At 36.6% G+C, this 16596-nt stretch overlaps 1 protein-coding gene and 1 pseudogene across 1 annotated transcript; both read right to left on the bottom strand.

The window, feature by feature from the left end:
* Positions 1-3051: 3051 nt before the first annotated feature.
* On the bottom strand, positions 3052-3562 carry LOC140765675 (signaling peptide TAXIMIN 2-like). The gene is made up of 2 exons (XM_073104869.1): positions 3362-3562; positions 3052-3261 (listed from the first exon to the last, which is right to left on the bottom strand). The coding sequence occupies exons 1-2, from the start codon at positions 3457-3459 to the stop codon at positions 3138-3140; spliced, it is 222 nt and encodes a 73-aa protein (XP_072960970.1). The 5' UTR covers positions 3460-3562; the 3' UTR covers positions 3052-3137.
* Positions 3563-14457: 10895 nt separating this feature from the next.
* Positions 14458-15468, bottom strand: LOC140764566 (uncharacterized; annotated as a pseudogene).
* Between the last annotated feature and the right edge of the window lie 1128 nt (positions 15469-16596).

The raw sequence follows: 16596 nt of genomic DNA, 5'->3' as shown, positions 1-16596 counted from the left end.
TTGTTGATCGAATGAAACCAACTCCAATTCATCATACTGCCTCAGTGCACTAGGAACCTCCGTCTACCGAGTGGGTAAAGGCTAATTGTGATGGGTCCTTTGTGAACAGCTCCTCGGTGATAAGGTTTGGTTTCATTGTCCAATAGCCTAGCGACATTGCAACTATTGCGGGGTGCATGTGTGCTCGCTGCATGCCGCCGCTAATTGTAGAAACATTGGCTATAAGGGAAGGGTTGATTAGCATACAACATAAGAACTAGACCAACCTGTGGATCGAAACAGATTGTTCCATGCTAGCCTTATTTTGTATGATGGAAATAAGCCACCTTGGTTTATAAATTCTATTATCGATGATATTAATTATCTAACTCACAATTATCAAAATTGTAAAGCTAGTCATACAAATCGGGTAACTAACTACACCGCAGATTAGCTTGCTAACAACAGCAGAAGCTTAGGCTTTGGGTGTACTTGTGATGGGGGATACTCGGTATAGTTTATGCATATTTTGGTCTTTAATGCTTTTGGAGACTGTTATAACTATTCAGTCAATCTATAAAATCTTTTCTTTCTCAAAAAATAAATAAATTATAACTGATATTATAACTTTAATTTATGCAAATATTCCAAGTAATAATTCTTTTGATTTTTATCTTTACTCTTCCTTTAGAAGAAAAATATGAGAAGGTATCTTTAAATGAGAGAAGGAAATTAAAGAAGGAAGAATATTTGACAAAGAATCAAATAAGTGAGAGGGCCTCGTGTTGTATTAAGGTATTAAGTCACCTCTAATTGTGCCCTTGAGATCTTTATAACAAAGGAAATTAGGCAATTGGCCAAGTTCTGCCAATGGTATCATAGGTAACAACTACGACCAAAGACCAAAGTTGAGGGAGATATTTGTAACAAAGAATTAATGTTTAGCAAATAGTACCGTAGTTCCAGAGGATTTTTACAAATAGTGATATAAATATAGAGTGATTTTTAATAAATATATACCTTTTTAAAAATTTTAAAATATTTATAAATCATACTTTATATTATACATATGTGATTCATAACTTTTCTTTGAAGATTTTATAATCCGGCCTTTCATCGAGCAAGGATAGGTTGAATAAGAAGAGGGGAAAGAAAAAGAAAAAGAGAAAGAGGGGGAGGAGGGGGAGACAGGAAAGATGTTCGGGGGAGCAAGAGATGATTTGATTTGGAGAAGATGAAGAAAGATGGCGGACGAGTAGAGAGGAGGAGAGGGGGCAATGGGTATATTTTTATAATTTAGTTAATATTAGTTAGTCAAATAATATTAGGATGTTAAATAAAAATTATATTAAAAAGATAAGTCGAATTACAAATTTTTTAAAAATAAAATGTAAATCACAAAAACTGGTGAAATATAAAATTTTCTAAATTCTCTTATTTGTACCCCCATCATAAAGTTGATATTTTCCATGGATAATGGCGGGTCCACTATTGAGGCATGGCTTGTTCGCCCACAATTAGTCCAATGTATGTCTATTAGATCCGAATTTCCGGTTTAATTCCTCTTCCAATTCTCTAAATTACAGACTACTTTCCTTAACAAAAGGAATCAATTAGAAAAGAATGCAATAGTAAAAAAAAAATTTAATTTAATTGTTGCATACAAGACCAATAGAAAAACAAAATTAGTTTGAGAGGCAAAATTATAATTTATAGGCATGAAATGGATCGCTCCCAAAATTATTTTTGGACTAGACTAAGCCGGATTGGGTTCATGAGGGGTGAAAACGGGTCGGATTAACTCTGACTCGACCCGCTATTCGACCCAATTCGAATCGGATTAGGATAAAAAATTTCTATCCGATTCGGATACGGATTTAAATGCGGGTCAGATATGTTTTTCGGATTCGGATACGGATATCGGATATCCGTTTATCCGTATATTTTTTTTAATAATTTACAGGTTTTAGTTTGCTTATTTAAATAGTAAATATTAATATTGTTAGTAATAATACGTTATATATTATTTATAGAGATTAATTTCTCTAATTTTATATATTTGACATACAAAAAAATTATTTATTATAAAAATCTTAATAATTTTGTGTTAATTAGATCTAAATAAAGTATTATAATTATTTTAAATTAAATCAATATCCGTCTAAGATTCAATGCTCTATCCGAAAATTATCCGTATCCGTTTAGTTAGGATATGGTTTTAAATTTTACTATCCGTCCAATATCCGTATCCGAATCCGGACTTAAATTTTGCTATCCGTCCAATATCCAAATATGGATTGAACACTATCAGATCAGTTTTCATACTTTTAACTCTCTTCTTCCCTCAAAAGAACCAAACCACTCTAGAATCATTTGAAAGAAAATAACAAATAAGCCAAACAGACAAACCTCCAAAAAGAAAACTAGCTAACTGTAAGTAAGTTTACAGGGAATTTATTAGAATAGGTTGGTGGACCGTGGACGTGATGCCAATCTTTATTCAATACATTACACAAAACTTACAGCACTAATTAAATTCTCCGCCATTTGCGTTTGTTTGATGATTTATTCGGTAGAGATCTAATTGTTCCAATTATTATTATTTATTACTAGATAGGCGATCCAGCATTTTATTTAGAGAGGAAGAGACGAGAGATTATATCAATCATAGAAAATTAGTACCGGTTGTATATCAGAGTCAAACCGATGACCAAATCGGATTACAAACGTCCAAGATATCTATGATCAAGTTGGCTTTGACCATGTGCCATATAGTTGTCAAGATATCTATGATAATAAATTATTAGGTATAATTTTTTATTTATTCTAGAATAATAATTAAATATAAAAATTAATCTCATTCTATTTTTTTTTTTTTTAAAGTATGAAGTATATATTCTAAAATTGAACTTGATCCAAAAGTAAACGGGGCTAAACAAACATAAACAGCACAGCCTGGAACAACAAGCAACTATTCGCGCATATCTCCCCTAAACAATCCCCTCGAAGAACAAACTATACTTCCTGAAAAGAATTCCAACAGATCAATGGGAAGAAAGAACGAACTAATAATACATGCAACCAAGATCAATCATCTCAAACTGGAAGTTCTCAATTACAAACACATAACCAAAAAATTAAAAAAAAAATAAGAAAAACTAACAAGGGATCTGCTCAATGAACCACTTGATAACTTTGACGGGGAGTTTTATGAGAGCGACGGCGAGATTCGCAAGGCCAGCGCAGCAGATGCAGCACGGGCAGACGCAACTCACGGCGCTCCTGCATTAACAAGAACACAAAACAAAACTTTTAACACAAACGAAATTCAACTGAAAATTCAGTTTACAGATTTTAGGGCGGGTGGGGGGGAGTTACTGACCCGATTAACCAGACGACGGCGCCGACGAGGGACAGCGCCAAGGCGAGGACGGCGAACGGCAATCCGATCAAGAACCCAAGCGGCCGGCATTCGCCCATGGCTCCTTCTTTGCTTTCCTTCTCTTCTACGAAAACGAGGGTCGGAGTAGAGAAAAAGGATCAAACCGTAAACGAGAGAGTAAGAGAGGTAACCGAAGGGAAGTGGGCTTTGGATTATAAAAGTTTGAGTGGACGAAACTACCCTTTCGGGAGAGCGGGGAGGCGCGGAGAAGGGAAGGGTGAATTGTGGAAATAAACTTGCCGGCTCGGGTTCGTTGACCCGGTTTCGAAGGTGGGCGCGGGCAGGTAGGAAGTTTCAGTAGTGGGTTCAGTCATTGGTTCGGATACGACCGGGTCAGCGCGAGGGGTGCCCGCCATGGCTGACCGTGAAGACTTTTTCTTTCTCTTTTCATACCATTTTTGTAGTCATTTTATAGGATTGGCAACGATTTTTCTTTTTCAAATATCAGAATTGTCAGTATATTAATTCTTCTTTTTAATTTAAACCATTGAGTTTATCAGTGTAGCCGACCAACTTCGTTAAAACCAAATCTACTTAGTTTCACAATACCTTTAGTTTTAATATTACTTATTGTGCATAATTTTATATTCATCGTTACGAACCATACTCACACTCATGTGTAATATGATATCGTCCAACATCAAAAATATAATAAATAATCACCAAAAACTTAGATACATAATAACCATATTATTCTTCCCGATAAAAATCAAGAGAGATATTGATAATAAGAATCGATCATCCGACGAAGATGTCATAGCTCTTCGAACCTCGCCAACAAAGATATTGCTATAAGCAATCACAATCATTATAAATCTTTGGATGGTTGCCTCAATTAGAGAAAAAAAAGAAGATAGAATCACTTTTACGAGAATACTTATATAATTCTATTCCAAATAAGCTAGGATAGATTATACATTTCCAATTTAATTTTTTTTATTCATTCCTTGTCTTCGTTCTTTCTATGATTGTTCTCTTCATGTATCTTCTCAGGTGATACGTAAAACTAATAATGAAATAAGATAATTAATTATTCTTTCTTATTTTCTTTATAGTATCAAAGCCAAAAGGCTAAAATCATCTCTTATCATTAGTCTTATTCTTTTTGTTCTCTCTTTTTTACTTCAAAATAATCCTTGATCAACGATATCTTTAGCATTTAATGTGGAAAATTTATTACCCTACAATTGAATCATGGCAACTATCCTTTGTGGAAAGAACAAATTTTTATTTTGGCTAAGAGCCGAGATCTTGTAAGTATTCTCATTAGATCACAAGTTGCTCCTAGTGAGTTTGTTAGTATCGGTCCTAAAGCCTCTTGTGATGGGTCATGGCAATGAATTTTGACTTTATTACTTGACGATAAAATGATCTAATGCTTCGTAGATAGATAATTGAAACCCTCACTGATGAAGCACTTGACCTTGTGGATGATCTTGACATAGTAGCAAAGATTTGGACAACACTTCAGAAGGCTTGCGTTCAGTCCTCTCAAAAAAGAGAGTTCCAACTCCACTAAGAAATTAAACTATATTAAGACTTCTAAACTTTCTCTAGATGAATACTTGCACAAATTTAAAGATATTTGTGATAGTTTGGCTAGAACTTGAAAACATATCAATGATAAAGAGAATGTGAAAGAATTATTGTTGTTCTTACTAAATGGACTTGGTGCACAATATGAAAATTTTACTACTACAATGCTTAAACCACCTATACGATCATACAATGAAGTTGTTCTTCTCCTTCACCGTTTTGAAATTTGTTATAATATTCATACTACTAAGCTAAACAATCTTATTACATTCTTAAGCAATAAAGAGAAAGCTCTCTATACCAAAGGATAAGGGCATTTATCTTCAAAATGCTTGTACTATTATATGACAATCTTCGCACAAATCCCCTTTTTCATCTTCTCCAAATAAAAATAACAACAAAAATGCAGACATTTCAGGAAGTCAGATTTGTCACAGATATGGGCATAATGCCCTTAAATGTTGGCATCGATTCGATAAGTCCTACGAAGATGATGATATACTTAAAGCTCTTGCGGCTCACACTCTTAACATTGGTAATGACAATGAATGGATAACTGATACAAAAGCCTCAAACACACATGACATCGAACTCAGGTATTTTACATAATATTCATCCATATACTAGTAATGACCAAGTGATAGTAGGCAATGGAGCCTTGTTACCCATTACTCAGTATTGGTGATGCTCTTATTGGCAATGATTGTTTTGTTATTCCTTTAAAAATGTCTTGTGCCTAATCTTGAATAAAATTTACTATCTATAATTAACATATGATTCTAATGTTTACTATCAAAGTTCGAACAACAAACAAAGTTCTCCTAAAGGGCCACAAGAAGGGTAATTCTTATACAAATTTAATGCATCACAAATCTCTCTTCTTAGCTCGTTATCAAGTCGTTGATATTGATGTGTGGCATTTGAGACTTGGAGATTCATAATAAACTTTTATTATCTTTTGAAGTCTATAGGACTAATAAAAGTTACTGAAAATAATAAACAATCCTTCTGTGATAGCCGTAAAATTGGCAAGTTTAGTCAACTTCCTTTTAAATTTCATAAAATATTCCCTTATTATGGAATTCTTATTGATAATTATAATCCCTTCATTTGGCTAATTCCACTCAAATATAAATATGATTTTTTTGTTAAATTTTTGTGCTTTTTTTAAAATTCATTCATCACCAGTTTGATAAGAAAATAAAAATTTCTAGTCAGATGGTGGTGGTAAATTCACAAGCAATTTTTTAAGCTCTTTTTGCAGGAAGAAGGTATTGCTCATCACATATCTTGCCTTTATGTTTTAGAACAAAATGACATAAGTAAACGATGACATCAAGGCCTTCACGATAGTTGTATTCTTGATCACTTCGAACACCTTATGAGGCTCTTGGTAATGAAACACCTTTTGATAGGTTATATTGTAGACATCCCAATTATAATTCTTTGCATGTATTTGATTTGAAGTGCTTTCCTTACCTTTGGTACAAATCACACTAACAACTTGTATCCTAAATCTCTACCTTATATGTTCTTTATGGGTTACAATAACAAATATAAGGGCTATAAGTGTTTTCATCTTCTTTTTTGACGCATACTACTTTTGATGAAAGATATTTTCCATTCAAAAATTTAGTAAGTCTTCATGATGATTCACTTTAATTAAATTTCTCAACTTCTTATTATACTGAATGGCTTGAACAACTAATCCTTCTATTCTGCAGAATAATAGCATAACTCAAAATTTTCCACTCTCTTTGGTTAATACATCCTCTACTTCAGTAGCCACTCATATTGCAACTGAACCTCCATTACAGCTAATGAATGGTCCAAGCATAGTCAGTTACCTTGTTACATAAAATGGTCATGTCTTGAGTTCAATTTCCAGGATTGGTCCATCAGGTTATCTCAACCTTCAACTCGTTCGATGCTCACTTGACTCAAAGTAGGTATAACAAAACCAAATCCAAAATATGCAAACTTACATATTGTTTCTCTTTTGCCACAGGAACCTGGAAACATTCAATTTGCTCTAAGACATGAGAGTTTGGGCCCAACCATGCTTGAGGAACTCGATGCACTAAAGAAAAATAATACTTGGACATTATGATACGATCTCCGCTAAAGTTAGATTTCTTTCAATTCTTTGATCTGGACTAGATCTGGCACGGAACTTTGTAATAAAATCTTGAAATATGCCGTCGTCGGATTGACGTTAAATTTGGATATGGTGTAGCCCCAGAAAAAAGCTTTCCAACAAATTAAGTTTCAAGCGAATCGGATGTGGGGATCTCGAGATATCGTCTGATTAATGGACGAGCATTAGGGTGATTTGTTTAGGATCCGTGGATGGAGGCACAAGATCCTAGGTGAAAAAAGAGGGAGGAGAGGGCCACCTCTAAGGGTCTATGATGATTGGCCGGTCGAGGGAGGTTAGAAGCGGCGTCGCCGGGGATTGAGAGAACGAGAGTGAAGAAGACGAAGGAGACAAGGCAAAACTCAATTCTTTAATAATAATCTTTGGTTGTCATCCACATCCTTTTTAGAGGCTAACCAAACAACTAAAATTAACCCTAAACAATACAATTTCGCCGACCGCGTTCGAACGCACCGAGTTTGCTCTTCTCTGGATTTGCGAACGCGATGCAAGCATTCGAATGCGTCTGTTTCCCACTTCTCTGGATTTGCGAACGCGATGCAGGCATTCACAATGTGTTCGAACGCACAATGCACACTTTCACAACCACATTCACAACCGCGTTCGAACGCACTCCACCCTCGTTCGAACGCCACTTACAGAAAACTTATTTTCTTGAAAATTACACATTAAAATAAGAAACAAAAACATTCCTAAAGTGTATCAATGCTCGAAACGACATCGGTGAAGTCCGAATCGTATCACATTAGTCCTGCATACTCTAGATATGCATGTTATAGGATGTTGATGGGTCTTCAAGACTAAGCTCAATGCTGATACTCTCAACCGACTTAAACTCAATAACTCGGCAAAGCCTATCTTCAATTTGATGGAGTCGATTATCATTAAACCTTCTCACCTATGATTAAATTTGGTAATATAAGAACAGTCTTATCTATTGCTCTTGTTCGTTAGTGGGAAGTAAAATAATTTGACATAAAAAATGCATTCCTCCATGGTTATCTTCGTGAATCTGTGTTCATGGAGCAGCCTCCTCCTAGGTTAATCAATCTTTTCTGTCACATTGTGCAAATTGATTGGTGCCCTTTATGGGTTAAAACAAGCATCTAGGGCATGGTTCAACAAGTTTAGCACTTTTCTACAAGAATATGGCTTCCGTTGTAATATATTTCTTCACGTATAACTCTCACAATACTACAATATTCTTACTTTTATATATTGACAATTATCATTCTTATTAGTTTGGACAGTTCTATATTGTAAGTTTTTATACTTAATCTTAATCAAGTCTCTGATATAGAAGATGTAGATACTCCTAAAACAAAGAGATCTACAATAACGATTACCTTCAATAATCAAAAGATATACATGAGTATTGTTGGGACCCTTCAATACCTTACCTTAATAAGATTGAATCGTACCTTCATTTTGAACTGTGTAGCCCAACATATGCACAATATGTCAATTGATAATTTATTATGGTCAAGCGCATATTACGCTACATATAAGACATTGTTACACTTGGTATCCAACTCTATTCCTCATCCTCTCTTGATCTATATATTTTTGCTGATATCAATTGGGCAGACTACCCTGACACTAGGAGATCTATAATAGACTTTTGCACATTCTTAGGAAGCTCATGGTAAGAAGCAATCTATAGTCTCACGGTCAAGTATGGAAGCAAAAAGTCACATGATACTATGGCGGGCATTATAACAACTGAACCTACATGTCTAGCATCTCTACTATGTGACCTTGGTGTTCAATTGCATAAATGTCCCATGATATTATGTGATAACCCAAGTGCTTGACATTCGACTTGCAACCCTATTCTACAATAACAGAGTAAGCATATTGACATTGGATACCACTTCGTTAGAGAAGGAGTCGCTCTTGGTTTAATACCTCTACATATTCCAAGTCAACTCCAGCTTACAAATATTTTAACCAAGCCCTTATCACATCAGCAATTTATGAGACTAGGAACCAAACTGAACCTTTATAAGAAGCTTGGTTTGAAGGGAGAGTAATATGATACAAACAGACTTGTGGTTGATCCAAATCACGGACAATTCTGCATAGTTGAGCCGAATATTCTCTAGATGCTAGAAAATAACGAAACCAATTAGAGTAGTTTCATAACTTCCATATTACGATCACAGTTTGCGGCATTTGTAAGATGTACCGAATCCAACCATCGGATCTTGGGATATGGTGGATGAGTGGCTAGATGGAGGATGATTATGGAGGATTAGGGATAAATGGTGGAGATAGAATGGCTATGTATGATGGAAGGGGACAGGGAAGATATGGAAGGATAATTAAGAAAATCTAGAAAAGAATTCAAAATAGATGAAGATTGAGATCTAATTCGGATCTCAATATAGTCGTACCTTCCAAGCTGATTTATCGATGATTTGACTGTTGGATATTTATCAGATTTTGGTGGAAGATAGATCTTTGAGTTAGCTTTCTAGAATGGAGTCGTGGGTTCAGGGGCGATATGTGTATTTCTAGATATCAAGGTTTACCAAATACTATGCTAGATCAGAACAAATCTGAAGGTAGATATTTTGAGATAAATTCTTATCGATATAATTGTCTAAAAAATCTAATATCCTGAGAGATTGTTCCCCTGGGAGTCAAAGATCCAACGTAATCTGAATCAAGTCGATCAGATGAGTAGAATAAGAGTTATTGTGCAAATACTAACTAAAGATCAGATGGTTGCGAGATGGACATGAAAGGTGGAGCCTAAGGATCAACGATATGGAGATTGTCGATAGATGGTGGAAGGCTTATGGGTGTGGGGAAGACCTTAGAACATGAAGGAGGTGAATGAGATGGTGTGGGCTAGATTGGGGTGCTACACAAGGCAAAAAAGATGAAGGAGAAGGGAGGAGGGAGTCGGCTCTTAGGGTTGAGAGGGAACGACTAATCGAAAAGAGGAAGAGGGACATAACCATAATGAGTCAAGTCCTAGATTGATAAAAGGCGAGGGAGAAGTGGGCTCGAGCTAGTAATTCATCCATGATGCCTACAAGTGAATAGCAGCTCTCCGATTTATATGAGAGAGATACAAGTGGGCTTAGCCCATTATTAAATATGGGACTAAACTAAAGCAAATAAGCAAATATGGTGGATAAGTATATTGAGCCTAGCCAATACCTTTTGAGTGGACCAACTTGGCTTATGGCCCATCCTCCAAACCGACCCAGCTTAACTCGAATCATAACATTCATGATCTAGGTTTTTGATATTTAGACCCTTATCAGATTTGGATGATATCAAGGTCTAATCTAGATGACAAATCGATAGAGGTGTAGGTGACGGGTGTGATTCAGCTTATAGATGATAATTGAGATGGCATCAATAGTGGTGGTTAGGTAGGTTGATATTTTAGAGAAAAAGAGGAGAAGAATGGGGAAAAGTAGACCTGCCCTATAGGACTAGGGGATCATTGGACACAAGAGATTAGAAACTAGATGATATTGTTTCTACAAGAGAGGCAGTCGGTGTTGGTTGGTAAAGAGGGAGAAGGGAGATTGAGGTTGGCGGCCAAGTTGAGAGGGGAGATATTAAGATGCAAGACAAAAGTCAATTAATCTTTCATTCATGCATATCTAAAATATTAGCCATAATACCTTATTTATAGTGATTAAATCTAAACATTTCTAAATAACTTAATTAAACTAATCTTTCTTATCTTCTCCCTTCATTTTGCCACAGATATATGTTGAATCTGATGAAATGCTGAATATAAAAATTATATATGAGGAAGTCTCTATTATTCTCCAACTAGTTTAATATTATTTGGATGTCTATAGAATATCTTAAAAATAATTTTTTAAAACTATGCATAATTAAATTTAACTAATTAAATAAAATCCTAATCTACTAAGATTTTGACTGAACCACGTGAACATAATAAAGTTGAACCTCTAGCGAAGACATAGGCCAAAGATCGAAGATGTCGCAGCTCATCGAACTCCTTTATAACTCATGCTAGCAAAGATTCTATTACAAGCAATCACAAATATACTAGGATAGATCATACATTTCCTATTCGATTTTTATTCATTTCTTATCTTCATTCTTCCGTGACTGTGCTCTTCATGTATCTATTTATATTCAAGTGATATGCACAGCTAATAATGAAATAAAGTAATTACCTATTATTTCTTAATTTGTCTCTCACAGACCCTTTCATATATAAGAAAAGGTCAAGGGGCAATAATAAATCCATTTTGTAATATATAAAATACATCTGCTTTAAATACAATTACTTGTGTAAGCCAATACAAAAAAAACTCATAAATGACTGACCATAGAAGACCCTCTATTACCATATTGTACTGTTGTTATGTATCAACTCCATATGAGCCTTATTTTACTTTGTGCATCCATGACATGCCTCTATATTTATCTTAAAAACTAGTTCTCTATCTATTTATATAGATATAAAAAAACCTATGTGACCTCCTCGTCAAGTCAAAGATCTCTCAATCTCTAACTTAATTAGAAGATCTCGCACCTTTATTTTATCTAAAAGACCAATCTCTCTATCTCTTAACTTAATTAGAATATCTAACGCCTTCTTTTATTTTAGCTATAAGAACAAAGATATAGATGAACTAATCTATCCCCTAAGAATATGATCCTCATGACGAGGTCTAATCTAACATAAATCATGACTGTAAGAAGGTTACTTTCAAATTGTTTTTAAAGTTTCAAAACCTATCTAACTAGAATAATGTCCTTTTTATGAGAAGTAGAAGAACGAGAATCAGTTAACATTAAGACACTAAACTTAAAGAAAGATATGTATCGTAGTAATTCAGGTACAGTTTTTGGCTTCCCACTCTAATCGTTGTAATGTTTATAAAATTTTAATTTATTTAAAAAATGATTTACTTTTTTTCCATATTCTAATTTTCTTCCGATTCTGATTTTATCTAGGGGCAAAATAGTGATGCAATCCGAGAGAGATTTAAAAACTAGTTTACAGAAGGTTATTAATTTATTTTTTATTTGATTTTAGGACCTTTTGTTTTGTTTTTATAAATAGAACATTATAGCTTTGTATCTTAGGCATAGTTATGAGTTGAATGAATTTCTCTACCCTTGCCACCCTTTCCTCTTAGCAATTTTTTCATTCACCATGGTGGTGCTCTTTCCACTACTTTCCTTTGAGTCGAAACATCACCCCCACAACCTTCTACAATATCTAGAATTTTTCCTTTAAGTATCGATCTCACCAAGCTACTAACCTGCTAGATTGCTCACCCAGGAAGTCTGGTGGGCATTACTTCTAGAAAACCTACAAGTAGCTATGGCTACCTTAAGCTTGGTGAGCATCACATTCTAACAGACAGCAAGAAATCCTTTTGCTGTTTAAGGTTGATTCAATTGCAATCCATTTTGGGTTTGTCTCAATTTGGTATCAAAGCTATCCAAGTCACAATATTACACAATAATTTGGTTCATAAGAAGATTAGTTCATCAATTAGCTTGGCAACATGAATTGATGCAAGTAGGAAGAAATACTAGATAGAAATGCATCATTTTGGGGCAATACAAATGGTAGCCATCCTCTAAGAAAACTATTGTTAGAGTGTCAGACATGAAAACAATACTTAGTTGGTATAGCTACTCCCTTTTCCATCAAAAGAGACAAAAGCATTAAGAGATAAAGAATCACATGAGGTCAGTTGCTTGGGATCAAATCTCAATGTTCAAGTGTGACAATAAAATGCAGCAATTGATACGGAAAAAGTAGCACTACAGAGAAGCATGGGGCTATGTAGATGGTGCCACATAACTTTGTAGGGTCAATTACACATAGGGCTGTCAAAATAAAGCTAGCTGCTCAAGTTCAGCTCAAGCTCTGCACAATTGCGGCTCATGTCGAGCTCTGCTCATAATGAGCTGAGCCTAGCCTAAATAAAAAATAGGGCTCAAAATTAAATTTTAAGCAAAAGCTCAGCTCAATGAGCTTTTACCTTCCTTTTCTCTTGATATGACTGATCTAGCGTCTATTTTTTTCCATCCTAGCCACCATTACTCCTCTCTCCTATCAATCACGAATTCACGTTTCCCAAACACCATTAAATCTTCAAATAACCAACCATTCAGAAAAAAAAATTCTTCTTCCTCCAAGTGAGTGGTGACCAATCGTCTACCTTAAGCTATCGCCACCTTCTCCTCTATTGGCCTCCTCCTCCTCCTCCTCCATGGACAAGCCATTGCCGCCTCCTCTGTCGACCTCCTCACCTTTCTCATTCTTCTTCGGCAAGCCATCTTCTCCTTTTCCTTCGACCCCCTCGTCCTCCATCAATCTCCTCCTCCTTCGACAAGCCACCTTCTCTACCGTTGCCTCCTCTCCTCCTCTTCTTATCAAACTCGGGCTCGGGTTAGGCTTGGTCTGGCTCGGCTCAAACTTAGCTCAAGTTGAGCCGAGCTGAGCCTAAATATTAAATTATGGCTCAAAACTAATTTTAAGCTGAACCAAAGCTAGAGACAGATCGCTCAGACTTGGCTCATTTACACCCTTAATTATACTGACACTCCTTGAACTATACTCAATTTTTATATAGACCCCTAAACTACTTTTTGTTATAATGTCCTCTCCAAACTTTAGATCAAAGTGAAATTACTAATGACCATGACAAAAAGTACCTAATAACTATTATACCCCTAATAAGTATACACAACCTCTATCTCCAATTCCACCAACATCACCACCGACGATATACTCAACAATGAAACCACCATCCTTTCTACCAAGACCTATGAGCTCTTTATCCTAGAGCTCACCATCTGCTCATGGCTGCATGTCGAGGATAAGAAGTGCTGCACCATCCTCTAGCGGGTTAGCCACAAACAAGGATGATGATCAAGTAGCTAGTGATGCCCAATATTGATTCGTCATTGTATGTCCATCGTCGATCACACGCATGGTAGCCAATATAGCAAAAAAATCCAATAAAGGATGGCAGCGACACATTTGGTGGTGGTGGTAAAAAATGGATGGTCAAATGCCCCTCCTCCAGTTTTTTTTTTTCACAATGTACCCCCTCATATTTTGTATAGAGAGCGATCACTACTAGTAGAATCGGTTCCTTGTGCAGCTTGAGTAGGCCATCGTCGATCATCCAATCGATGCCTAACTCTAAAACAACGTTGGCCCTACATTCCTTCGATGGTGGCATTGGAACTAAGCTAATTGAGTCAGAGTTCCATTTGAAGGTTCCAAATCTTCTATTGATCGCCGCCTAAGGGGGGATGTGGCCATTGGCATTGTTCTCGATCTCATCTTTGGCACCGCCGAGGATGACGCCTAGTTCCAGTGGCTACCTATGGCATTAGGGTTGACATGGCCCCATAGGGGTGTTGATCCTGTAGAGCCTACCCAAAGGTTTAGGTCAGATTGTAGGAAGTGGGTGATATATTTTAGTATTTCTATAAGAAATATGATACCCACGATTCCCAGTAGTAAGTCGTTGGCATATTGCGTGTAACAAATCCTTATTAATAAGTCATGAATTTTAAAGGGGCCAGCTTATGGGCCAAGCCTCTCTCTAACCTGATAACTAGTATCACATCTCTGCCAAACTCTATCAGTAGGCTCTTTCTTTTGTAATACTTAATAAGCCTTCTCTACCAAAGAATTTGGCCTTTGGGGTTAACTCAGTAGCTTCTATGGGGAAAGTGATGCAAAGGATGCTCGAGGGCTTGTTAAGGAAGGCGGGCAAGGGCTCGTTAAAGGGGGAAAACACCTTTTATTTTTTAGTCTCCTTGTCACCCAGGGTGGTTTTGGGAGGGGGGGTTGGTGCCACAATGAAACAAGGGAATGAAAGGTCGTTTTGCGTTGGATGCATTTTACTCTCCCCACAATGATGGCTTTGTTGTCTTGGGAAGCATTGAAGCTTGCTTCTTCTCCATACTTTTCTTGGTTATCAATATGATGACTAGTCTTTAATGGAACCAATCTAATTCTCAAAACAAGAGGAATTTTTTCTCGGTCAAATCCTCTTTTATCTCTTGATTGAGCTTATGTAGGTAGATGTTGCCTGGTAGGGCTGAGAGTAGTATACTATGCGGAGACGGAGTAAGGGCCCTTCTCACCTCCTATGAGTTGTTTGGCGGAAAACTGTTGATGAGTGGGGTAAAAGAACTTGGGATCGTCGATCTCTTCCTTCAAGATTGAGATGAATTGATGTCGGTCGATGGTGTGAAAATACTGAAAGATGTCAAATTCCAAAAATCAGCGAGAGGTTCCCCATTCTTCTTTGATCTGTCTTAGGGACAAGTGGTAGCCTTGACCTGAACGGAATTTCCATTCACCCATTAATTCTTATGAAGATAGGCAACTTTAATTTTTCATTCACAAATCCATCTTTGTCTATGCTGCTAACTCTCAGTTGGTCCTACTTCTAATTTTTTTTGTTACGAAATAGGGAGGAGGAAAGTTAGTGCCAAATGCTTGGCAATCCTTGGTAGAGCTTATTCATGATTTCGTGCCGAACTTGGTAAATGAACAAATAGGTGGTCTTTTTGCATAGAAGACGGTCAATTTTACTGAACTGAACAAAGTTGTTCTTCTCTTCTAGGGGTTTGAAATCATGCACCCTATCATAGTCAAGCGTGGGGAATATGATATCCACATGACAGTTTGAGGGAAGAGACAATAGTATTGATGATATAATTTCTTCTATCTCCCATTCTTTAATGGTAGAGGCAAACCCTCTTTGTGCAACTCTTCCCGAAAAGTTCATTGGCTTCTTCTCCTTTTTCATCAGTACATATCATGAAGGATTTGGAAAGCGAAATGGCAAGCACTGTAGAGGTGCTCAAAGCCCAAATGGCTGAGGTAGTAGCTACCATGACTGCCGAAATAGCGGAGTAATAAGCCATGATCGTTATGTGTCAGAAAACGGTGGCCAATAATTGGCCGACACCAAGGGAGGTGTCAAAAGTGAAGATTCGCGAACCCAAATTCTACAAGGGTGCAAGGGACACTAAGGAATTAGACAACTGATTGTGGTAGGTGGACCAATACTTCAAAGCCATAAAGTTGGACGATGAGAATGCCAAGATAGATCAACACTACCACCATGTACTTTTCGGACAATGCCATGCTTTTCGTGTATGATGATATTGATAGGAATCTCTACACCATTGCCACTTAGGAGGCCTTGAGGAAGGAGCTCAAGTCCCAATTCTACCCCAAGAATGTAGACTACTTGGCACGCAAGAGCTCTCAGCAACTCAAGCATATGGATATCATTATTGAATATGTCTAGGCTTGAACGACTCAAATGCTTGACTGATTACCAACTCAGAGAATGATCGTCTTTTCTTCTTCATGGACGCACTCCAACCATGGGTAGAGTAAGAGTTGCAGCAAGACTCCCGTCGGCCTTGGCGGCAGCAGAACGTCTTGTAGATTTTAGCAATCCAGAGTCACAAACTCGGG

Source organism: Typha angustifolia, chromosome 8 (genome assembly GCF_048772165.1).
Source record: "Typha angustifolia cultivar Huaian chromosome 8, ASM4877216v1, whole genome shotgun sequence".
NCBI lineage: Eukaryota > Viridiplantae > Streptophyta > Magnoliopsida > Poales > Typhaceae > Typha > Typha angustifolia.
This window is presented reverse-complemented; position numbering and strand designations above follow the sequence as displayed.